This window comes from Pelodiscus sinensis, chromosome 1 (assembly GCF_049634645.1).
Source record: "Pelodiscus sinensis isolate JC-2024 chromosome 1, ASM4963464v1, whole genome shotgun sequence".
In the NCBI taxonomy this organism is placed as follows: domain Eukaryota; kingdom Metazoa; phylum Chordata; order Testudines; family Trionychidae; genus Pelodiscus; species Pelodiscus sinensis.
In genome coordinates this window covers 131,788,392-131,812,689 of record NC_134711.1, presented here as the reverse complement: position 1 = coordinate 131,812,689, position 24,298 = coordinate 131,788,392, and the positions used below count along the sequence as shown (strand labels likewise).

General features: G+C 43.6%; 1 protein-coding gene and 1 long non-coding RNA gene across 3 annotated transcripts in view; one reads left to right on the top strand and one right to left on the bottom strand.

Moving 5' to 3' along the window:
* The first annotated feature begins 3,133 nt into the window (after positions 1–3,133).
* Positions 3,134–23,108, top strand: LOC142818909 (uncharacterized). The gene is made up of 3 exons (XR_012896608.1): positions 3,134–3,240; positions 20,301–20,364; positions 22,990–23,108. It is a non-coding gene; the product is annotated as an uncharacterized LOC142818909 (long non-coding RNA).
* Positions 21,634–24,298, bottom strand: part of ANO2 (anoctamin 2) — a 264,010-nt gene continuing 261,345 nt past the window's right edge. For both annotated transcript variants that reach the window (XM_006128152.3, XM_075901649.1), the window contains one exon: positions 21,634–24,298. In XM_006128152.3, coding sequence (XP_006128214.2) covers positions 24,017–24,298 — 282 coding nt within the window. In that variant the 3' untranslated portion in view covers positions 21,634–24,016.

Here is a 24,298-nt window from a genome sequence, read left to right as displayed (position 1 = left end):
AGTGCCATTTTGGGATACTTCCAGCATCCCAAAATAGCTATTCCATGTCTTTTAAGTAAGCCCGTTATTTCAAAATATAATGGGCACGCTATTCCAACAACCCTGTAAACCTTATTCCACAAGCATTAAGGACATTTCAGAATAAGCTATTTCAAAATATACTCAAAATAAGCTACATAATTTGAGTAACTCAAATTGCATAGCTTATTTTGAGCTAAGAGTGCAATGTAGATGCACTCTTACTGGGTATTTTGCTTTAGTCTTCCCAAATAGATTCTCCATTTTTCCATTTTTTTACCACTGCAAGTCTATGGTGAACAGTCCATCCACCTTTTTTCCTTGTTTCTCTCTTGCGTCACTATTCACAGCCCACAGACTGGGTTTAATCATGAGGGACTGAAAAGAGGGTGCAAGATTATAATCAGAGTGAGGAAAAATCCAAGTGAGTTTGAGCAGTAGTTTGGTACATGGGTGGCCATATGTGCATACTGCTCTAAAGAAGACAAAGTCATAGAAAAATTCTGCAACTGAGGGATAACAGATATTACTCATTTTGAGGGATATTGCTCAAAGTTACTCCATTCCACACAAGTTTGGTGTCTCATCACTTGTAACATTAAAATTATTTACATCAGACATAATAATTAAGGATTCCAAATTTTCAAAGTTAAAAGAATCAATCCCAATGTATTTTAATACTTCTGTGTCAGTAATTTTTGTCCCTCTCATTTTGGGCCTGTATTTTACATTGTGTCCCTCATTTGGGCCTTTACAGGTAGAGAAATATGAAACCATAGCCAAGTTAATGAAAAGATCACATTCTTCTGTGAAGATTTCATCCATGCCAAGTGGAAGACTCTAAAACCAAGAGTGTTTTGCTAGCACAGAGACAAAATGGTAATAAACAGACAGCATGTGATTTATTTCATATTCACACAACTCAAAAGTAGCAGATTGAATTTTATACAAACTTTCCCCAAAAAATGATTTTGGGCTTGAGACCAGGCTGGAGAAATTTCATCCCCAAATGAACAATTTTAAGAAATGGCTTGGCTAGAGGGGTTTTCAAGGGAATGACTATATCAATATTACCTACAGCATTGCTAGTACCAATGAAATCTATATATCAATCGCTATATTTGAACGTTAAAACATATTTACATTATTACAAAATTGGCAGCTTTTGTGATAGCTGAGACATATGGTATGATCACATGTTCAAAATCTTGAAATTATACTTTGTGATAAATTATCATCCTCGTCACAAACATTTAGAAGTAAGAGATGCCTATTTTTTCTCTTCACTGTAGTATATTTTAACAAAATATGATGATAATTGAAAATAGATATTTTCTCCATATGGGCTGGAAGAAAATTTTGCACAAATAGAATCCTGAACTGTCTGGAGACAACAGATGGCAGTATTTTAAAGATGAAGAGATGAAAGTTAGGATAACCAACGCTGAATGTCAGTAGTAACACATGATGGAGCTGGTTCTTTTCACAGCTAGGGATTTAACTCTCTCAGAATAGGAAAGATGGCCAAAATAAAGAACTCTTGCAAAACAGAGTTGAACATTACAAAGCAGAATATCCACTACCCTGTACTTTCTAAGAGCAAAAAAATAAAATCTTGGATGCAGCCTCAATAGTGTAACATGCTATGTATGTAATGCTCCCCAAAAAAATTTTCAGACACAAAAAGAACAAACACACACACACACAAAAGAGTACAAGAACTTAAAGTATTCCCATTATCAATGAGCATTCAGAACTGGAGAGAGAAATAGTGAACTTAGAGGAGTATGAAAAGCTCAAAAATACTAAAATATAGAATAATTACGGTATGTAATTCAGCTCATGCTCACCAAAAAATTCTGGGTTTATTTATACCAGCATAGCACCAATGAAATCAGTGGAGTAATGACAATGACGACTTTTACCAGTTGAATATCTGGTGCAATGTCAACATCCAAGTAAGACTCCATGCAACCTAGCTATAGGAAAAAAGGTTAAGCACTTTCAGTCTCTCCATAAATTATGCATATATGCATAAGAGTTACGAGACATGACATACATAACATTGCATGTTCGGAGACCCTTCCAAACGAAAAAAGAAACAAACAGATCTTCACAATTCTCCCCAGGATTTTTTTTTCAGGAAGTGCGGGGGAGGGGGAGAAAGAGTGAAAGTAGGAATGGCTTGGAAGATTAAATCTAAACCAAGGATCTGTGATGGAAGGCCAAATCCTCAGCTGCTGTGAACCAGTATAGCTCCATTGAAGTCATTAGAAATATGAAGTCACTAGGGCTTACACTGGGCTACGGACCTGACTTATACTGTGTAGTTAAAAAACTATTAACCATATTAGCAATGGCACTTCTGCACAATAGATGAAATGCATATACATGTGCTGGAGGGGACGGAGGGGACTGCCACATTCAATTCCAAAAGATTTCTACTTGTTGAGGCATAAGACAGGCATACAGGTTCTAAGAATACTGGGGAAAGTAGTCTGAAGTGCATCTCCTGCAACTCCTTCATGGGAGCATAGCGTGTGCTCCCCCCAGAACCAACTGGAGTCTGTTGGTGTCTTCTGACAATCTTCCTTGAGGCAGATACTCACAGTTGTGAACCACGTCAGACAGCATGACAGTAACATTTAGTGTGGTTTTTAAATGTGGATTTTTCATTGCATGTTTGGATTTTTTTAACATAAATTTTAACTCTGAATTTTCTGGGTTTGATATGTTTGACTCAAAGAAAATTATCACTTTTCTGTGATGCTTATTTACCTTTATGCTACTATTGATAAATACACTTAACCTTCACTCCTGCTTAACATACTTTTTTTAAATCAGGGCTTTCTGTCTCTGTCGCTTTCTCAGTGCTGGATTTACACACAAACTAACTAAGGTAAATCTGAAGGCCTCAGATTATGGGGGACTTCTAAATAAAAAAAAAAATACAAGTTTCTAATAGCATCCTCGCCTATGTACTGGTATATATCAAATATAAAACTTAATTATTTCTATTTTCATTGTCCTTTCTGGTAGAATAATATACACTTTTGGTATTGTTACGGTATTGTTATTCTTAAATTTAACATAGTTTAGGGCCTCGGCATGTCTTAATCTGGCTCTGCTCTCTCTCAAACATATCTGCTGGAAAGCACATTAAGAAGTTCAATGACAATCAAGAGTGGCCTTTATTCATTAGAGATGAACAGTATCCAGAAGGTATGAAGTATCTTATTTAAATTGCAGTTATTCAAGTTGCATTACCCAAAGCACAGCATTGGAATATGGTCTATTCTGCATTTGGCATATTTTGTTATTTGATGTGCAGAGATTTTGCACACTGACATGTTTTATTTCATATAAAGGTCTGATTCTGACTGATATTGATGCAAATATGGACTAGCTCTTGATTTCAGATGATCCATTCCATTTATGTACGTAGATGAAACCAAGAGCAGGATCAGGAATAGAGTGTGAATCAGCTGCAGTACAGAAAGCAGAACATGAATTTTCTAACAGATTTGTTGAGCTAAATTCTTATCTCGCCTATACTACTTTTTTACACAAGTGATCTCCTGATTTTCACTATTATAAAGGAGAGTGGATCTTGGGCCCAAGAGGAGAGCAGGTGTTCATTAAAAAGGGGTTTCTGGTATTTTAATCCACTATAATAAGAAGAGAAAACAAAGGTTGCCTTCAGCATATACATGTTTTAAGCCACTGGAATGAACTCTGTTAGGCTTTAGGCAAACCTTGTTAGCAGCATAATAAGGGATTTAGAATCTGTTAGACCATTTAGATGGCACGGAGAGCAAGACTCTGACTAATACATTTCCTCAGGACCAGCTTAGAAGGGATAATTATATTTCTATTTAGATTGGAGGAATCCCTTGGTGAATATCAGTCTTGTTAGAAAAGCTGAAATAGAAAAACTTTCACAGACTCATAGAATCCTAGGGCTGGAAGACACCTCAGGAGGCCATTGATTACAGCCCCCTGCCCAAGGCAGGACCAATCCCAACTAAATCATCCCAGCCAGAACTTTGTCAAGATGAGACTTAAAAACCTCTAGGGATGGGGATTCCACCACCTCCCTAGGTAACCCATTCCAGTGCTTCACCACCTGCCTAGTGAAATAGTTTTTCCTAATATCCAACCTAGACCTCCCCCGCTGTAACTTGAGACCATTGCTCCTTGTTCTGCCTTCTGTCACCACTGAGAACAGCCTTTCTCCAGCCTCTTTGGAACCTCCCTTCAGGAAGTTGAAGGCTGCTATCAAATCCCCCCTCACTCTTCTCTTCTGCAGATTAAATAAATCCAAATACCTCAGCCTCTCCTCACAGGTCATGTGGTCCTGCTCCCTAATCATTTTGGTTGCCCTCCGCCGGACCTTCTCCAATGCATCCACATCCTTTAGTGGGGGGTTGGGTGGAGGCAGAACTGGATGCCGTACTCCAGATGTGGCCTCCCCAGAGCCAAATAAAGGGGAATAATCACTTCTCTAGATCTGCTGACAATGCTCCTCCTAATGCAACCTAAAATTCCATTCTCCTTCTTGACTACAAGGCGGTGGTTGCAGCTGCTCCAATGCTCGGGCAGGAACTCCTTCCCCTCCGGAGGTCTGCCCCAACTGGGCTGTTTCCCCTGGCCTTTATACCTGGCCTGCAGTTGGAGCATGCCCATCACTGCTGTGGGGGCGGGGACTTCCCAGCCCAGCAGGACAGTTTGCTTTCGCCTTGGCCAGTGCGGGGTTGGGCTGCCCCGTCACAGGAAGAAAGAAAGTGGATAGGAGAACCCCTCCCCAAACTGGAGAATTTTTCTTCTCCCAGTAGTGCTAGCTACTTTGGCCAGTTATTCACCATTTCCACTAACTATGCCCACTTTGGATTCTCCTGCCTGTTTAAAATGTTTTCAATGAAGAATGTCTTTGCAAAGGAAATGAGCACTTGTCTGGGAAAAATAATGTGTCTTTGAAGCTAAAATGGTTCGGTGAAATGAATCAAATCAAAGCTTTTCTCTTGGTTTTCTAGAGAAATTTTTCAATTTGGTTTTTGGTATTTTCAGACACCTCCCTTTTCCAGCCTGGGGGGAAGTAGAGGGGCCGAAGAGGGAGAGGGGTTTGGACAGGACGACACAAAACAAAATAAAAAAGTGAAACAATTTTCATTTTGAAATGAAAGAAACAGGATGCTGTGATGAATTTCTACTTCTGGGTGAACTGTGCACCACTGCACATGCACAGAATTGTGTTCCCCAACAAAAAATACATTCTGCCTGAGGCATGAAACAGTTCCATCTTTTGACCACCAGAGGCCACTGTGGTACAGGAACAGCTGTCTGTATTTAAGTTGCTGGTTCTTCTGGTGCCGCAGCAGTCTGTGGTGGAAGAAACGGAATTGAAACACTTCTTGGGCAGGATATATTTTTTGCACAAAAAAATGTTTGGAGCACATGATTTCTGCATGTTTGCAGTGGGGTAGCCGTTCCTCTGGGATACACAATGCGTCAGTCTCATTTCAGAACATTTGGTAACAAGCCAATTAGCCCGTCATAAGACGGGATTTTCAGGTCTCTCCTCCACATCGGTCTTCTCTCCTGAGCCTCCGGTCTCTCGCTCAGTCTCTCTCTCCTCCTCTTACTGTCTCCCCCCTCCCTCTCTCTCAGCTCTCCTCTGCCTCCTGTCTCTCTCTCTGTCTCTCTCTTTATCTTCTCCTCCCCCTCTTGCCTCTCACTTGGGGGGACCGTGGAGCCCAAACAGCCATTTGGGCTCCTCACTCCCCATGCTGCATGAGGAGCACAGAGCCCAAACGGTCGCTTGCGCCACTTGCTCTCACGGTGGGAGGCGAAGGGGGGCAGGGTGGTGACGTTCACGGCCAGGGGGCGGGGCCTGGAACTGCTGTCACGCTGCACATCACAGCCCTGCCCCCCTTCACCTCCTGCTGTGGTGCTTGGCTGACTTCTGCGCCGTTTAGCTGGGCCGCCACGGGGGAGAAAGCGGCCGTTTGGGCTCCTCCATGGCAGCCCGGTTGAGCGGTGCAGAAGTCAGCCAAACACCACGGCAAGAGGTGAAGGGGGGTGGGGCGGTGACGTACTTGGCCAGGCCCCACCCCCTGGCCATGTACGTCACTGCCCCACCCTCCTTCCCCTCCTGCGGTGGCGCTTGCCTGACTTCTGCGCCGCTCAGCCGGGCCACTGAGTGGGAGCAAGAGGCCCTTTGGGCCCCACACTTCTCATGCAGCACGGGCTGCCCAGAGGGCACAGCCAACATTTCAGGCAACAGCGTCATCCAGAGGGAACAGCCAGCATTTCAGTGTTACAGATTCACAGACACTGGACTATTATATATATGATTAGCCAATTAGCCCATCATAAAATGGGATTTTCAGGTCTTCTCTCCTGAGGTCTCTCGCTCTGTCTCTCTCTCTCTTCCTACTGCCTCCCCCCCCTCTCTCAGCTCTCCTTCGCCTCCTCCCTCTCTCTCCGTCTCCTTCTTTCTCTTCTCCCCCTCCTGCCTCTCTCTCCCCTCTGTCTCTCGCTGTCCCCCTTCCTCTTCCTCTTCCCCCCCGCCGTGGTGCTTGGATGAGTGCTGCCCGCTCAGCCAGGCTGCCATGAGGGAGGTGGGAAGGGGTGGTGATGTATACGGCTGGGGCCAGGGCCGTGTACATCACCGCCCTCTCTTCCCCTTCCACCCTGGGGGAGCCCAAACAGCCCCTTGTGTTGCTGGCTTCCCTGACAGCCTGGTTGAGGGGCGCAGCACTCAGCTGAGTGCCACAGCGGGAGGGGAAGGGGGGCAGTGACGTACACGGCCCCGCCCCCTGGCTGTGTACGTCACTGCCCTGCCCCCTTCCCCTCCCTCCGTGGCGGCTTGTCTGAGTGTTGCGCGCTCAGCCGGGCTGCCGCAGGTGAGGAGGGGTGGGGCAGTGACGTACACGGCCAGGAGGCGGGGCTGTCTACGTCACTGCACCCCCCTACAGTGGCCCGGCTGAGGGACGCACCACTCAGCACCACGGCGGGAGGAGGAAGGGGGGGCGGGGACATACACGGCCCCGCTCCCTGGCCGTGTACATTACCGCCCCACCCCCCTTCCTGTCCCACCAGGCCCACCTGAGCGGTGCTCAGCTGGGCCCCGGCAGGGGAGCAAGCAGTGGCAAGCGGTCCATGGCTGCATCCCCCCCCCCCCTCGCCAGGTCTGTTTCCTGCCCCCCCTCCTCCCGTCCAGCCCCACAGCCCCTGATTCCTCCCCAGCTCTGCTTCCTACCCCCTCTTCCTGCAGGCCAGCCCCACTTCCCCCCCAAGACACCCACCCCCGCCAGCGCTGCTTCCCTCCCCCCTTCCTCCGGGCCCCCCCATCCTCCCCTACAGCCCCCAATCCTGCCCCCCAGCTCTGCTTCCCACCCCCCTTCCGGCCATCCCTGCCCCCTTCCCCTCCCTGCATGGCACCTCGCCCCGCCCCCCTTCCCCTCCCTCCCCCTCCATGGCACGCTGTGCTGCTCCCAGCTGAGCGGTGCTCCCGCCGGGCCCCGGTAGGGGAGCAAGCAGCGGTAAGCGGCCCTTTGGGGTCCGCGCTCCTCACGCGGGCCGCTTGCCACCACTTGCTCCCCTGCCGGGACCCAGCTGAGCGGCGTGGCGCGATGCTCGGCCAAACCGCCAGGGAGGGAGGGAAAGGGGGGCGGGGTGCTTACATACACGGCTGGGAGGCATAGCCGTGTACGTCAGCATCAGCGTCAGCGTTACAGACGCACAGACACTGGGCTGCTATATATATGATAGGGAATGTTTGAGTTTTCTGCTCTCTAGCACCTCTCACTGGAACTGGAAGAAAAACTGAGTGCCTCTTTCACCAATAGCAGTTGGTCCAATTAAACTTATAATCTCCCCGTTTTGTCTTGCTTGGTCTAAAAAGGCATTCTAATGAATGCAATTTAGTGGATTTTATGTGTTTATTGATAAAAAAAACCTCTTCATTTGTTCTAAAGGATTAATTTCATTTTAGTTTTATATGATGCACATACAGGGTAAACTAAGCCTCTTTTTTTAAACCTAATCAAGACATATGACACTGAGAACTCATTTCTGGAGCTACACTTTCTTCTAGAATCACATTCTAACTGACTTTCCAAGTTTCTGAAGTGTTACTAGTGTACCCCATTATTTCTGAAAAGAGTAGAAATTAGAAATACAGGCAGTCCCCGGGTTACGTACAAGATAGGGACTGTAGGTTTGCTCTTAAGTTGAATCTGTATGTAAGTCGGAACTGGCGTCCAGATTCAGCCGCTGCTGAAACTGATCAGTTTCAACAGCGGCTGAATCTGGACGCCAGTTCTGACTTACATACAGATTCAACTTAAGAACCCCAGGCTCCGCGGCTTTGCTCTGCTTTGCTCCCCGTCCCCCTGGTCTGCAGGGTTCCGCCGCTGGTTCTGCAGACCAGGGGGACAGGGAGCAAAGCAGAGCAAAGCCGCGGAGCACGCGGGCAGCGGACAGCCCAGACGCGTCTGGACTGTCCGCTGCCTGCGTGTTCCGCCACTTTGCTTCCTCTCCCTGGTCTGCTGGAGACCAGGGAGAGGGAGGGCCCCGTTCGTAACTGCGGATCCGACATAAGTCGGATCCACGTAACACGGGGACTGCCTGTATTAGAATGAAAATATTCAAGTTCTCTCTCCTGCCATTAATTGATGTTTGTACAGTGCTTGGGGACAGTTAATTGATAGAAAAGCTAAGGGTTATAAATAATATGAAATGTTATGGATTCAAATACAGATAATTTGTGTATAGGCCCCAAATTCAAATTTTAACTAGGCATATGAGCCATCTCAGAAACAGGAAAAAATATATCAAGAGCTAAAAATGCTTAGCCAAGTGTAACAGAGGAAACTGTAACTTACATCAATGAGAGGCAAAATGTTTACTTCAAGGCAACAGTTGCTTGTCTCTTCCTGATATAAAGGGCCTGCTACCAGAAGAGCATGCTTGGCTGTTATGGGAGGTATAATTCACGCCAAGGAATAGATCATCACAGAGAAAATAACTCCTAGGTTAGTGTCTCACTTTTTAGGTGCTGGGGGTCTAGGTGAAAACTATTTGGAAGTTTTTACAGGTTGAGTCTGAAGTATTTGCAGTAATAACGCTGATTAATTTTATTTGAATATTATGTTTCTATAGTAAGTATCTGGATGTCTTTTGGCCATCAGCTGCATTCTGTCCTTAAAGTTTGTCAGCTCTATATTATGCTAGATAAGAATCCATGGAAGACCTGGCCTTGCTGTGTAAGTCACATCCAGACAAGGCTGTGACTTTTTCCTGTGAGCAGAAAGTAAGCCATTAGCATTGCTATATTTGAAGTCCCAAATCAGCTTTGTGGAGCATAGATAACACTTCTTAGGCATACCTTACATTAAATTAACAACTGATGGCTTATGGGCCATTAAAGTCAATGGAGCCATACCAATTTACACAGCTGAGAATCTCGTCCAACATCTGATATAAAGAAATTTAGACATGATTTCTTAAGTTAGCAAAACGTTTGTAGCCCCTAGACACTACAACGATTGAGCTCCATAAAAATAGAGGTTGTAGACTGTGACACGACAAGGTTGGAAATCACAAAAAGTATCTTTCTAACACTAAGCAAGGAACTTTCCCAGAATAAATGCAACATTTTCTCTAAAATGTCATGTATTTGCTCTCACTGCATCACTCAGGAATTTCTGCTAATAAACTTCTCTAGTCCCCTGGCTGGGCTGGCTTCCAGCTACAGTTTTAAAGGAACTTAAAAACTAAAAAGCTACATCTACATTGCGCTCTCTTATGCAAGAACATATGCAAATGAGGCACAGCAATATGCATCGCCGTGCCTCATTTGCATATGTTCTTGCGCAAGAGAGTGCAATGTAGACTTAGCCAAAGAGTTTTAAGAGCAGTACAGATGACCACATACATGGACTGTTGTCTTTCCTGGAGGCATTAACCTTTTGTGGTTCAGATATGGGGTTGATCTAGTTTTTCTGAATGGATGGCTGACACAACAAAATCTCTCCAGCCTGAGGATGGAAGTGAGGAAAATGACTGGTGAATATGACAGTGTAAAAAAGCTGCTTATTAAAACAATAAGAAACAAGTGACCTCTCTTAATTCCATAAATAAATTGACTGGTCAAGATTTCCAGAAGTATTTTGTGTGTCCCTCCCTAGGCACTTTAAAGGGGCTTGGTTTCCAGAATGTGCTGAGCATGAATTATCTCAAGTTGAGTATCTAAAAATAGACACTACCAATATCATAAATTGTGTTTGAAAATCTTGTCCAGTCTGAATGCATGGAAGCACAGAGTGGGTCACATCCCACCTTGGTGTCATTCCACAGTTGTCAACAGAGTTACATCAAAAGAGTTGAATAGGGAACATGGTTATGAATGCGTTTGCTTCAAATGGACATTTAAAATGTCTGTCACCTTTCTGTAGAAGGCTTTGTTGTGTTTGGTCTTTTCGTTCTTATTTATTTGTTACTTTGTGATCTGCAGGGATAACCTCTCAGCACAGTTAAGATAACTAAATCAATATGTCCAACCTGTTTGAATTCATTTGGAATGCCAAATTATTTTTTTAAGGGTCTGTACTTATGAAAATACAGCATGGACTTTTCATTCTGGTTGTTTATTTGAATATTTACTCAGTATTGCTATATCAGATTCATTTTTTATTCTGTCTTTCTGTGATGACAATGTTTGTTTCTCTGTATTACTTGGTTGTTGTATGGTATTTTTTTAAAATCAGTAAGCAAATGTAAGAAATACAATAAAATTTCAAAGAATAAAAGGGAAGAATTACAGATTCTTGTTTATATTAGGAAGTATGAAACACCTGTTGACACATAGTAACCTGAAAGGATCGGAATAAGGAACACAGGTTGCTGGAAGGAAGAGTCTAGAAGAGGCACCAGTAGTAAATCTCTGAGAGTCCAGCTTGGATACTGGATGCAGTTGCAACAGTTCTGTAAATAATTCTCTTAATAAGGAACCAATTTAGTTTTACAAGTCTGGTTCATATGTAGCTTGCACTACATGAACTAGACACTGCTGGAATCTGTGTTCAGACTTGTTTGGAAGTAGTACTGAGGATTTTACACCCTAAGGTTGGAATCCAAAACCCACTGAATGCAATGGAAAAATGCCCATGGACTTCAATATGCTTTGGAAAAGGCCCTTAGTAGATTGGCAGTGGGGGAGGGGAGTGTCTTATCCCAAGTGGCCATATTACCATTAAAACTAATGTTGGCCCATGGTAGTAAGCATTACACTCATTAAGACAGCATTTGTAGGACTGAACCCTCAATGGCTGAAGATAATGCAATAAAGGCAATAGATCTGAAAAGAAAATTGCTTCTTACAATGTTTCATAAACTCTTGAAAAAGTGAGCTTGAATAGCTGCACTGCAAAATAAACTGAACACAAATCAAAGGACCTTCACTAAAGAATAATTATAAATAGTATCATAGGTCTGGAAGGGACTTTGAGAATTAATCTAGTGCAGTCTCCTGCACTCATGGCAGGACTAAATTTCACCTAGACCAGTGGTTCTCAAACTTTTTGGCCTGTGGCCCACCTGGCTTAATGCAAACCTTTGTGCAGGCCACCAGTTGCAAATGGAAACTTGATGTTAATTATATAATTATGTCTGAGCCATTTTGCTAGTGCTGCAAGTAGGGAGAATGGTTTAATTTAACCAGTAAGAAAGGAAATATTAATTTAAATTATTAAACAGATTAAGCACTTTAGCTTTCTCATGTTAGCTTATCAAACTTCATTTTAAATAAAATATTAATTTATGTCCAACACAAAAGGTTTCAATGTTGTCTTTATTTATACCAGGGGTGGGAAACCTTTTCTGAGTCAGAGGCTACTCACCTCCAGAAAAAAAAAACAGCTGGAGACCACACTAGTGAGAAGCAAAACAACCCCTTCAAAAATACCCCAACCCTCATAGATGTTGTCCCCAACTGAGACAATTCACTATTCTGGGGCTCCAGAGGGGGAGGGGGAAGAAGGACTGAGGTTCAGGGTTTCCCATAGGCAAGATTTACTCTTCTGGTGTTCTGGGGTTAGTGGATTTTATGGACAACCCTGTGCCCTGGGATGAGGACAAAAATGAGGGACTCAGTGTGCGGGATAGGACTGCCAGTGAGTGGGATAAGGATGGGGTGCAGGATCTGGGTGGGAGATGGAGTGCAGAACCAGGCTGAGATTAGGGTGTCTGGCCAGGGAAAGGGTGCAGGAATGGTCTGGGGGGGAGGGTGTGGGAGCGAGCTGAGGGTGCAGCATCTCAGTGGAGAAGGTGAGTGAGGGGTATGGAGCGCAGGATTTGGGAATGAGGGGAAGAGGGCACTTACCTACCTTCGCACCCCACACTGCTCCCAGGCACTGTGTCACAGGTATAGCCTACCACTGATCCCACTGGCTGGATGCCTCCAGGAAGTGCATCTACGCTGCTGTTCCCCCAGCCAGGGGATAGAAAGCAGCACTGTGTGGAGCTGCTTCTGGCTCCACTTCTTCCCCACAAGCTGGGTCTGGTGGGGAGGCTAAAAGCTTTCTTCCCCTCCACCCAGCTCCCGTGGGAAGCAGTGAATGCTAGGATGGACTCCCTGCTGTGTGGGGAGAGGGAGGGAGGGAAGAAAGGGGGGCTGAGCTCAAGCCAAGCACTGCAGTTTGAGAACCATTGACCTAGACAATCCCTGATAGGTGTCTGTCTAACCTGTTCTTAAAAGACTTCAGTGATGGAGATTCCACAACCTTCCTAGACAATTTATTCTAGTGGTAAACCATCCTGACAGTTTAAAAGATATTCCTAATGTTCAGCATTAACCTCCCTTCTGCAATTTAAGCCCATTGCTTCTTGTCCTATCAGAGGTTTAAGAGAATGTTATTTCTCTCCCTTCTTTGTAACCAACTTTCATGTACTTAAAAGCTGTTCTGTTCCACCTCAGTCTTCTCTTCTCCAAATTTAACAAACCCATATTTTCAGTCTTCCCTCGTGGTTCATATTTTCTAGACTCCCAGCTTGGTATCATCCCTAAATTTCATAAATGTACTCTTTATCCCATTATCTAAATCAGTGATGAAGGTATTGAACACCAGACCCAGAACTAATCCCTGCAGAACCCCACTCATTATGCCCTGCCATGTTGACTGTGAACCACTGATAATTACTCTGTGGAAATGGTTTTCCAACCAGTTATGAACCCATCTTGTAGTAGCTCCATCTAAGTTGTGTTTCTGTAGTTGGTTTATGAGAAAGTCATGTGAAATAGTATCAAAAACCTTGCTAAAGTCAAGATATACTGTTATCTAACACTTTCCCCTCTCCAAAAGTCTTGTTACTCTATCAAAGAAAGCTATTAGGCTGGTTTGACACCCTCTGTTCTTAACAAATCCCACACTGACTGTTACTTTTGTTTGTTGCATGCAGTGTAGTTGTAGCTGGATCAGTTCCAGGACATTAGAAACATAAGGTGCGCGAGATAACATCTTTTAAAGACCAGTTTCTGTTGTTGAAAGACACAAGATTTCAAGCCATTCAGGGCTCTTCTTCAGGTCTAGGAAAGGAAGTCCCAGCATAATGAAAGGTGGGACAGATTGTTTAGCCCAAGTAGTTAGCACATATTGGAAGGGACTGTTCAAGGTAGAGTGGTTGTTATTACTTCTGCAGTCAAAGGACACCAGAACCCATATGAGATATCATCAGACAAATAGTCAATGGGGACCCCATCCAGAAAGAAATTCTTCCTGAACTCCCACTTCTGGTCCTGAAACAAGCCCCAACCTCTCTCCAAGCAACATCCTCAGAAGCAAGCTCTCCACAAAGACACACCAATGAAAAGAGGCACCAGACCCTGCCAGAACAACAGATGCCAAATCTGCAAACATATCTCCACTGCTACAATGATTCCCCCCAGAACCCACCTTTCAAGATCCACATGCCTATCACAACACGTGGAGTACCTCATTCTGTGCACCACATGGCCCAATAGCAATGACATGGATGGAACCAGACAATCACTATCCTCTCAAATGAACTCAAACAGTAAAATGATAAGATACAAAAACACCCTATCACCTGTAGGTGAGCACTTCTCTCAGAGTGATGACCTGATGTGCCAGTCCTCATCCTCAAAGAAAATCTGCACAACACTTTTGAAAGCTGAGCCTGGAAACTTAAATTCATTACTTTGTTAGACATCAAAAATTACAGACTGATCAGAGACACTGGATTTATGTGCAACTTACCTCCCTCTCTTTCTCTTTTGATTCCAGAGGTGTTAACAGGCTGCTCTGCCTTCCATGGGCCCTTAAAATATGTGCAAATTATTCATGCTAAACAATCTGTCTCACCTTGCATTTTGCTGTGATGCTGGGTATTCCTTTCCCAGACCTGAAGAAGAGCTCTGTGTGACTTGTAAAGCAAATCTCACTCATCAAACAGAAGTTGGTCCATTAAAAGCTATTACCTCACCCACCTTGTCTCTTCAATATACTGAATTACATTGTTTAATGGGATAGTCACTGGGACTTGAACTGTCTGGTTATATGTGACATCTCCATCGATACGGAAGAGAGCATAAAACCTATTCTTTATTAAATACACAGATGATGTTAAATGGGGAGGAGCTGCAAACACTAGATAAAACAGAGAAATACAGTAATGCAAACGGATATAGATAGGTTAGAAATCTGACCAGCAAACAACTAAAGGATGGCATTCCTCCAAAAATGCTAGAAACCAGAGTGAGGAGAAAAAGAATCTAAAGCACAAAGGTAGCCATTGATGGACCTTTTTCCATGAATTTATCTAACCCTTTTTTTGAATCCTGCTAAAGTCCTGGTCTTCACAGATTACTTGCCTGAGGAGGCTATGAAGATCAGGACTTTAACAGGATTCAAAAAAAGAGCTAAATGCATCAAGGATAGGTCCATCAATTGCTATTATCCAGAGTGGATAGGAATGGTGTCTCTAGCCTCTGTCTGTCAGAGGATGGGAATGGGTGACAGGGGTTGGATCACTTGATCATTACTTGTTCTGTTCATTCCCTCTGAGGCACCTGGCATTGGCCACGATCGGCAGACAGGATACTGGGATAAATGGACCTTTGGTCTGACCCAGTATGGCCCTTCTTACATTCTTATGTTCTTATATGATTGGGAGAAGATATTTTCTGAGCAAGCCTGAAGGCCAAGCTGGTGAGGGATAATTTAACCAAACCACCTACCAAGGCCTAACACCAAGCAAGAATTGAACAGATACATGCGCCCCAATGCCACTGACTACACTTCATGCTAGAGATGTGGCAATTGTACCAGTTTGCCCAGTCTCACCTGCCTTGCTAACCTCTACACTCTTCAGGCATCCCACAATGTCATAGCAATTGATAAATGGAAAGCGTTACGCATTGTATAGTTTGGTAACATCTATGTATAAAGACAGAGCACAAACACAACTGGTCTGTAATTTTATACACAAAAGAAGGGCAGAACCAGTCTGGGAATACAGAGCCCATCTGTGCCTATGAAAGGGTGAGACTGCATAAGAGTGACAGATGTTACATTGTTGTACTCAGAAGAGTTGATTGCTAATAGTGGGTAAGTATTATGCATGTTGAGTTGGACTTTTCCAAGTAGTATTTTAACAAACATCCTGCCACGTGGTTCCCTTATACTCTTTGACTACATTTCATTGACTGCACATGTTATGCCAGGTCAAAGTGTGCAAGAATACATCTATACAGCTACATTTTCCACAAACACTGGAAAGGCTACTCATACCTACTTAAATTGTCACCTGCTTCTCTGCTGGCGGAGAGGCTGAACATCTAATGGACCTTTACCCGAGAGGTATGGCAAAGATGAAAGAATCATTATTTTCCTCTTGATGAGGGAACATCTACACACTCAGGGTATGTCTACACTACAGAGATAATTCAAACTAACAGCCGTTAGTTCGAATTAACTTCGATAGCGTCTATACATACAAACTGCTAGTTTGAACTTAATTCGAACTAGCGGTGCGCTTAATTCGAACTAGGTAAACCTCATTCCACAAGGATTAGCGCCTAGTTCGAATTAAGCTGTTCAAATTAAGGGCTGTGTAGCCACTTAATTCGAACTAGTGGGAGGCTAGCCCTCCCCAGCTTTCCCTGGTGGCCACTCTGGGCACCACCAGGGAAACTCGTCTGCCCCCCTCCAGGCCCCGGAGCCCTTAAGGGGCACGGGCTGGCTACGGTGTCCGTGCCAGGTGCAAGCCTGCCAGCACCCACCCAGCAGACCCTGAACCTGGCACGGCTCGAGCCAGCCACCCACTGCCACCCAGCCCTCCGCCTCCTCCCGGGACCAGGCTGGTGGCTCCCGGGAGCCTGCCCAGGTCCGCAAGAGGCGGGCGCCCGCCTGGTCTAGTGCAGACATCGTGGACCTCATCCACGACCTCCACACTAGGCACAGGAAAGTGGCTGTCTAGGGCAGGATAGCTGCCAGCCTGGCCACCCAGGAGCAGGTTTGCATGAAAATCAAGGTGGTCCACTGAGACCCCCGACCCTGAGCCCTGAGCTTAGAATGGCCGTACTTGGTCAGACCAAAGGTTCATCTAGCCCAGTAGCCTGTCTGCTGACAGCGGCCAACACTAGGTACACTGGAGGGGATGGACCGAAGACAATGACCAAGTGATTTGTCTCGTGCCATCCATCTCCAGCCTTCCACAAACAGAGGCCAGGGACACTATTCCTACTCCCTGGCTAATAGCACTCCATGGACCCAACCTCCATGACTTCCTCTCACTTCTCTTTAAACTCTGTTATAGTTCTAGCCTTCACAGCCTCCTGTAGCAAGGAGTTCCACAGGTTGACTATTTGCTTTGTGAAGAAGAACTTTATGTTACTAGTTTCAAGCCTGCTACCCATTCATTTCATTTGGTGTCCTATAGTCCTTCTATAATGGGAACTAATGAAGAACTTTTCTGTATGCGCCCTCTCCACACCACTCATGCTTTTATAGACCTCTATCATATCCCCCCTCAGTCTCCTCTTTTCTAAGCTGAGAATTCCCAGTCTCTTTAGCCTCTCTTCATATGGGACCTGTTCCAAACCCCTGATATTGTAGTTGCCCTCCCCTCTCCCACCCTCTCTCTTCCCCTCTCCCACCTCCTTTTCCCAGTCTCTCCAAGTTTTGTTCAATAAAGAGAGTTTCTATTTTTGAACACACGTGTCCTTTATTTTGTACATCAGGAAGGGGGTCTAGGGAGGGGTAAGTGGAAGGAGGTGAGGGAGGAATTGGGTACGAGCCCCCGATGGGGAGGACTGGGGTGGCTCTGCGGTCTCCTCGGGGTGGAAGCACTCCTGAAGCCCCTCGATTGACCCCTTCCCGGATGGCAGCCTGCGGCAAGTGCAGCCGGGCTGATGGCCGAGTGCTGTGATGTTCCGCGTGTGGGAACTCAGGGCACTCCAAGCCAGGACTGCTTTGCAAGTGGGGAACCCCTGAGAACTGTCTGTCCGGGGTGGGGGTCGGGTCCCTTTAAGCACAGCCCTCGGCTAGCCTGAGACAGCAGCTCCACGCTCTAAGTTCTAATCTGATGCCCAGCTGGCACTGCTTCCGGCTAGCCTTAACCTCGGTTCAGGGTCCACTCAGTGTGGACATGCTAGTTCGAATTAGCAAAACACTAATTCGAACTAGTTTTTCGGTCTAGATGCGCTAATTCGAATTAGCTTAGTTTGAATTAACTAATTTGAACTAAATTAGTTCGAATTAGTGCTGCAGTGTAGACATACCCTCAGATCCTGAGGATTCTGCAACTAAGTTATAAGGAATTCACACCACAACTCAGGAGCAGGGTGCAAAAACAAAGACAGCTTCTTCTCTGATCCTGGACTGGTTTAGTTTCCTAGTTAATTCCTGATGGCTGTTCTAAATGCTCTTAATGGTCCCAATGAGAAATCATAGTAACTGGAGATTACCAGAGAGTAGGAAAGATCTGGATATGTCCCCCTTCACCTGGTTTTATGCTTTCATGGACCACAGAGGTAATTGATGGTAAGGGAACAGCTATGTTACCCTAAGACAAGGATAGCTTCATAGAATCATAGAATACTAGAACTAGTTGAGACCTCCAGAGATCATCAAGTCCATTCCTGTACCCCACAGTAGGTCCAAGCAGCGTCTACATCATCCCTGATAAATGTCTGTCTAATCTGTTCTTAAATATCTCCTATGATGGAGATTCTACAACCTACCTAGGCAATTTATTCCAGTGCTTAACCACCTTGACGGGAAGTTTTTCCTAATGTCCAGCTTAAACCTCCCTTGCTGCAATGTAAGCTCATTGCTTCTTGTCCTATCATCAGAGGTTAAGGAGAACAATTTCTCTCCCTCCTTCTTGTGACACCCTTTTAGGCATCTGAAAACTGCTATCATGTCCCCTCTCAGTCTCTTTACTAAACTAAATAAGCCCAGTTCTTTCAGTCTTCCCACATAACTCATGATTTCTAAACCTTTAATAATTTTTGTTGCTCTTCTCTGGACCTTCTCCAATTTCTCCACATCCTTCTTGAAATGTGGTGCCCAGAACTGGACACAGTACTCCTATTGAGGCCTAATCAGTGCAGACTAGAGCGGAAGAATGACTTCTAATGTCGTGTTCACAACACTCCTGTTAATGCATTCCAGAATCAGGTTTGCCCTAATTGGCTTGGTGGAGGGGGCGTGGCTGGATCAACCTGCTTGGTGGGCTGGATCTGGCCCATGGAGGCCCTTTTGCCCACCCGTGATCTAAATTGTTGATGAAGATACCGAACAGAACTGGCCCCAAAACAGACCCCTGTGGAGCCCCATTTGTTATGTCCTCCAGCATGACCATGAACCATTAATAACTACTCTCTGAGAATGGTTATCCAGCCAGTTATGTACCAACCTTATAACAGCCCCAGCTAGGTTGTATTTCTTTAGTTTTTTGATAAGAAGGTAATGCCTTTCAAATGCCTTACTAAAGTCAAGGTATGCCACGTCCACTGCTTCTCCATTATCCACAAGACTTATTATCCTATCAAAGAAAGCTATCAGATTGGTTTGATATGACCTGTTCTTTACAAGTCCATACTGGGTGTTTACCTATCACCTTATTATGTTCCAGATGTTTGCAGATGAATTCCTTTATTATTTGCTCCATTATCTTCCTTGGCATAGAAGTTAAACTGACTAGTCTGTAGTGTTCTGGGTTGTTTTTATTTCCCTTTTTATTGTTGGGCCCTATATTTGCCCTTTTCCTGTCTTCTGGAATCTCTACTGACTTCCAAGACTTTTCAAAGATGATACCTAATGGCTCAGATACCTCCTCTATCAGCTCCTTGAGTATTCTAGGATGCATTTAACCAGGCACTGTGACTTGAAGACATCTAACTTCTTTAAGTAATTTTCAACTTATTCTTTTCCTATTTTAACTTCTAAGCCTACCCCATTTCCATTAGAATTCATTATGTTAGGCATCCAGTCATCATCAGTCTTACTGGTAAAAACTGAAACAAAGAAGTCATTAAGCACGTCTGCCATTTCCACGTTTTCTGTTATTGTTTTTCCCTCTTCATTGAGCAATGGGCCTAACCTGTCCTTGGTCTTCCTCTTACTTCTAATATATTTGTAGAATGTTTTCTTGTTACCTCTAGCTAGATTGATCTTATTTTGTGCCTTTACCTTTCTAATCTTGCTAAATATAGCTTGATAAAGCTTGATAAACATAAGCTATGATAAACACAGGGCACAGCATATATGTCCTATTTTCGTTTTTTTGTGAAATATGTCATTTCCCATATTACTATAATCATAGCAAAATGTACAGCATAAAATATACAAGCTGTGAACCGAGTTATTGCTGCTGATAGAAAGTTTACTTTTGCAAGCATTACTTCTTTTAGCTCTTTGTAGTCTTCAACTGTGTATATTAACATTGTGTTAACAAAAGGTGCATCAGATTTAATTTAGGTTTGGATCGATCAGCTGGATTACCACATTCTGAAATAAATATTCAACCACAGCTATACAGAATCCTATGATTACTTAGGCTTACCTATTTGTTCCCACTGAAGTTTATTTTATTTTTTTTACGTTAGGCTTTCTTTAGAAGTCTCTGCTTGATTTTTTCCTTTTTTTGCAGACAGATTTGTATCATTTTCATTGCAATAGCAAGGAGTGACAATAGTATGCAGGTTTTATTACTTGTTTCTGGTTCTACACGCATTCTTGTCTTTTCTTCCCCAGAGGCAGCTTTCCATGCGCACTTCTTGAAACAGAGTCATTCTGTACTTCAGAGACATGAGTTATGGTAAGGAGGCACTTTATGGGTCGACTTACAAGTATCATGCTGATAAAAAGGAATTAGATAAAGTCTTGCTTTGTGGGAAAGAGATAAGTTAGAAACTGGGAATGAATAAAGAACAAACCAGTGATCTACAATTACAGGAGTGGATGGGAAACTTTCCTAAGCAGTCTCAGGAAAAGCCAGAGGTTATTATGGGAAATGCAATCATGTGTTTGATCCTTAGGGGCTACCCCAAAGTTAAGTACCAAACCTGAAGGATACCTAATGAATGAAACTTTCAGGTTCAAGATAAAAATACAAACTATATCACAGATAAAGCCAGATGAGTTGATCAGCCTGGTAGTGATATCTTGGTAGCTCCAATCAGAATGTCTGATTTATAGCCGTGATTGCTATTTTAATTCTTCCTTAGTATTGTCTGAGGGAGCTGTGTAAGTCTCAGGAGAACTTTGAAAAGGTAAATGTATATCTGTGTGCCCATATAGCTCCTTTTAAAGGAAAGGTTAAAAGACAAACCAAGACTACCTGTTTCAATTACTCGAGACTTTTTCAAATGCTATGTAACAACCATGGCTAATTATAAGTAGCATTGTGAAGGAATTGTTCCACCAATTTTTGAGTGGGCCAAAAAGTGCATGCCCTCACCACCACTTTGAAAAGGGACTAGTAATTTAAGCCAACATACCGCAGATATGAAAACTAGATTCCAATAAAGTGTTAACTGCTTTGGGCACTGAAAAATGAAGGCATTCAGATTCACTAGTCACTACTAGAAAATCTTGGCCTATATTCTTACACGCCAGTAGCTCAGTTATTGATGATGATATTTTGCTCAAACTTTTAGTTAAAAAGGATTACTTCTGTGCTGAGAACAAGATTTTTTCCCCCATAAATTATAAGCCTTTGAAAAGAAGGCTTGTACTTAAAGTCATTACCTAATTTTAACTGTTAAACTTTAATTACTTCAGAACTGTAACAGAGTGTTCTTTTAAGGGCAGATCTTGAATTTATGGTATATTCTGCAGAGCACGTTTATTTACTATAAAACTAGATTCCCTTCTTCACAGTTTCTTCAGGCAGCATGGAGCACTGTCCGGCAGATCAAGCCTCTAATAATTTTTTTACAAAATAACAGAGATATTAGTCAGTTTAGTAGGTTAAATCCAGCTATTGATTAGCAGCACTGGTGTCACATGACTTATCAATCACCTTCTAAACTCTTTTCTGCATACACACTATCAAATATCCAAGGGTACATCTACACAGCAACATTATTTTGAAATAACCAGAATTATTTCAAAATAACTTAGTCCGCATCTCCACCGCAGCCAGTGAAATAATGTCAAAATACTGTCAAGCTGGAGGACTTCTTACTCTGATTCCTGTAACCCTCATTGTATGAGGAGGAAGAGTGCTGTGTTTTGAAATAAGTACTGTGTAGATGCTCCCAATTTCGAAATAAGCTACGCAATTGACATAGCTCAAGTTACGCAGCTTATTTCGAGTTAAGCCCTGCTGTTTAGATGCACCCTAAATGAGGAACTTTAGCCCCTCCAATTTCTTCTTAACATAGACCTAACAATGTGGTAAAAATTAATTGCATTTAAAGCAGCCACAGATGTAAAGCCCAGGTGGAAAATACTCCAAACTCACAAAGCAACTACCAGAATACCTCAAAGTGCAAAGATGGTAATTTTACATCTCTGGAATTCTACATCTCTGGAAAATGAAGCAATTTAATATTAATCAGTGAAGAATGATGGTACAGGAGGTTATGCTGAGGGGACGGAGCTTCAAGTCCCAACGTTACAGATTTCCTGCGTGACACTGGGCAAGTTTCTCTGTGCCTCAGTTCCCACATATAAAATCTGGATAACAGCACTTGCTCCACATAAGTGTTGTGACAATAAATGTGTTAAAGACTGTAAGGTGCTCAAATCTTATGTTGATGAGGGTAGCTTATTTTAAGTCAAAATGATCGCTTCCTTCCACATATGCCTGCTTATCTCAGTAACTGAAAACACCAGATAGCCATAGCCAGTAGTTTATAATCACAACATAGTGTGAAGAGATTTTCAGGTATCATTTTCTTTTTAGTTACCTCACAAAACATCAAAGACAAGGTCAGATGCTATAATATTGCAAATTCCTTCAATCTTAAACTGCATACCTGCCAGGCTGAGTGAATATCATATTACGACGAGTCATTTTAAAAAGCAATTTTTCTTTCTGATGAACAGGTGAAATTCAAAGGCTCCAGGACTATATTTGAAATTTCCTGGGAGATTTCAACAAAAAATCCAAGCAGAGCACAGAAATTTCTAAGTTGCTGCATCTGAAAAAGTAGCATCTTTCTTTGTTGTCAAAGCATTCTGTGCAGCTGTACACTGCTAGGAGAGATTCCTCTATGCAAGCTTTAAGTTGAGATGGATTCAGAAGCTCTATTAAAAGGCATTTTTTTAAGAAAGTTTTATTTTTAATCCATACCAGAATAAAATTATTCATTAGGTGCATTTAGATAAAAACCTAATTAGTGAATCTGTTTTCCTCTGTCAGTAGAATACAGTTATGCATAGCAAAATCTTGATATACAATAAATGTGCAACAGCAACTTTTTGTTATTTCCAGAGCAACGTACATGAAGATATCGTCATATGCTTGCCTCTACTTTCACTTCCACCAGCATTACACCACTGTTGAGATCAACTGTGTTACTTCCGACCGATACAAGTTGGAGAGGAAGTCCCAGCTGAGGTACTGGTTTCAGTGAGTTGTGAATAAGACCCAGACTGCTATGCTCAGAACAACTGTGATGCGCTTTGCTAGTTCTATCATCTTTACGTCTTCAGATGCTCATGATGCAATCTGCCTCTGCTCATTAGTCAGGCTCCTGCTAAGCAAACAACTGTATACCAAAGTGCTCAGTAATCTGATTTTCCCCCCCTCTTCCTGCAATTTTGTTCCTGTAACCATAGCCTTGCTATGGGAGAGCCCCACTGCAGTAAGAGCACCATGAGGCACTGTGCATCCAAAAGGTTCAATTATTCCTAAAACCTCCAGGTATGCAGAGGGCATGTGCTTATTGAGACACCCTTTAAGAGGATCCAATGTTCAGCCCCCTCTGTGACTGGCCAGCTCTGCTAAAAAAAAGGGTGGTAGGGTGTACTGCCCATGCTCATTTGGAGTACATATTACTCTAGGAGCGTGCTGGCAGGTAGCGGTCCTTGCACTCAGGAGAATGCAGAGACTGGGATCGTGGCTGGTCTTGGCACCAAGAATGCAAAAGTGGGGAAGGATACTTATTATTAGCATTGCTACACCACCAACGAGGTCCAGGCATAGACCAGAAGCCCATTGTTCTAGGTGTTTTATTCTGCCCTCCCCATCTCCCATGCTTCTGTGCAAGAGCCAGCCACAGCTATAGCCTGGCTCTTTAATTTGCATTGAATAATGCTCAAAGTGCTGCAGTACAGATAGTGCATAAAATGTTAAGGAGAAACTTGCACTTGAAGTTTCTTGAGAAGTGACAGTCTGCCTCCTCTGCACTACCTGCCTCTCAGTCTCTCCCTCCCTTACTCCAGTTTCAGGATCACATCACACAGCAAGTACACAAGTATCGTGCATGTCTCATAGTACATTTCCTTCCCCTAAGAAGTCATACTTCTGTGTGTTGTGAGCTAACGGATGTAAAGCTGCCTCGCTGACTCCGGCTAAACTGGCAGAAGCTTGCCGCTCGGGTTCTCCGGCCCTTTGTTTCGCTTTTGTTTCTGTCCTTGTCACGGAAGAGAAAGCTTTCGATCAGTTTCAGCTTCTCGTTCTCTTCCTTCAGGAAGAAATCAACAAGCACACTCTTCTCCTTTTTGATTTGTTCGCTGATGTCCTTAGGAATGTCAGGAATCAACCAGTCAACCAGCGCGCTGAGAAACATGACCAGGTT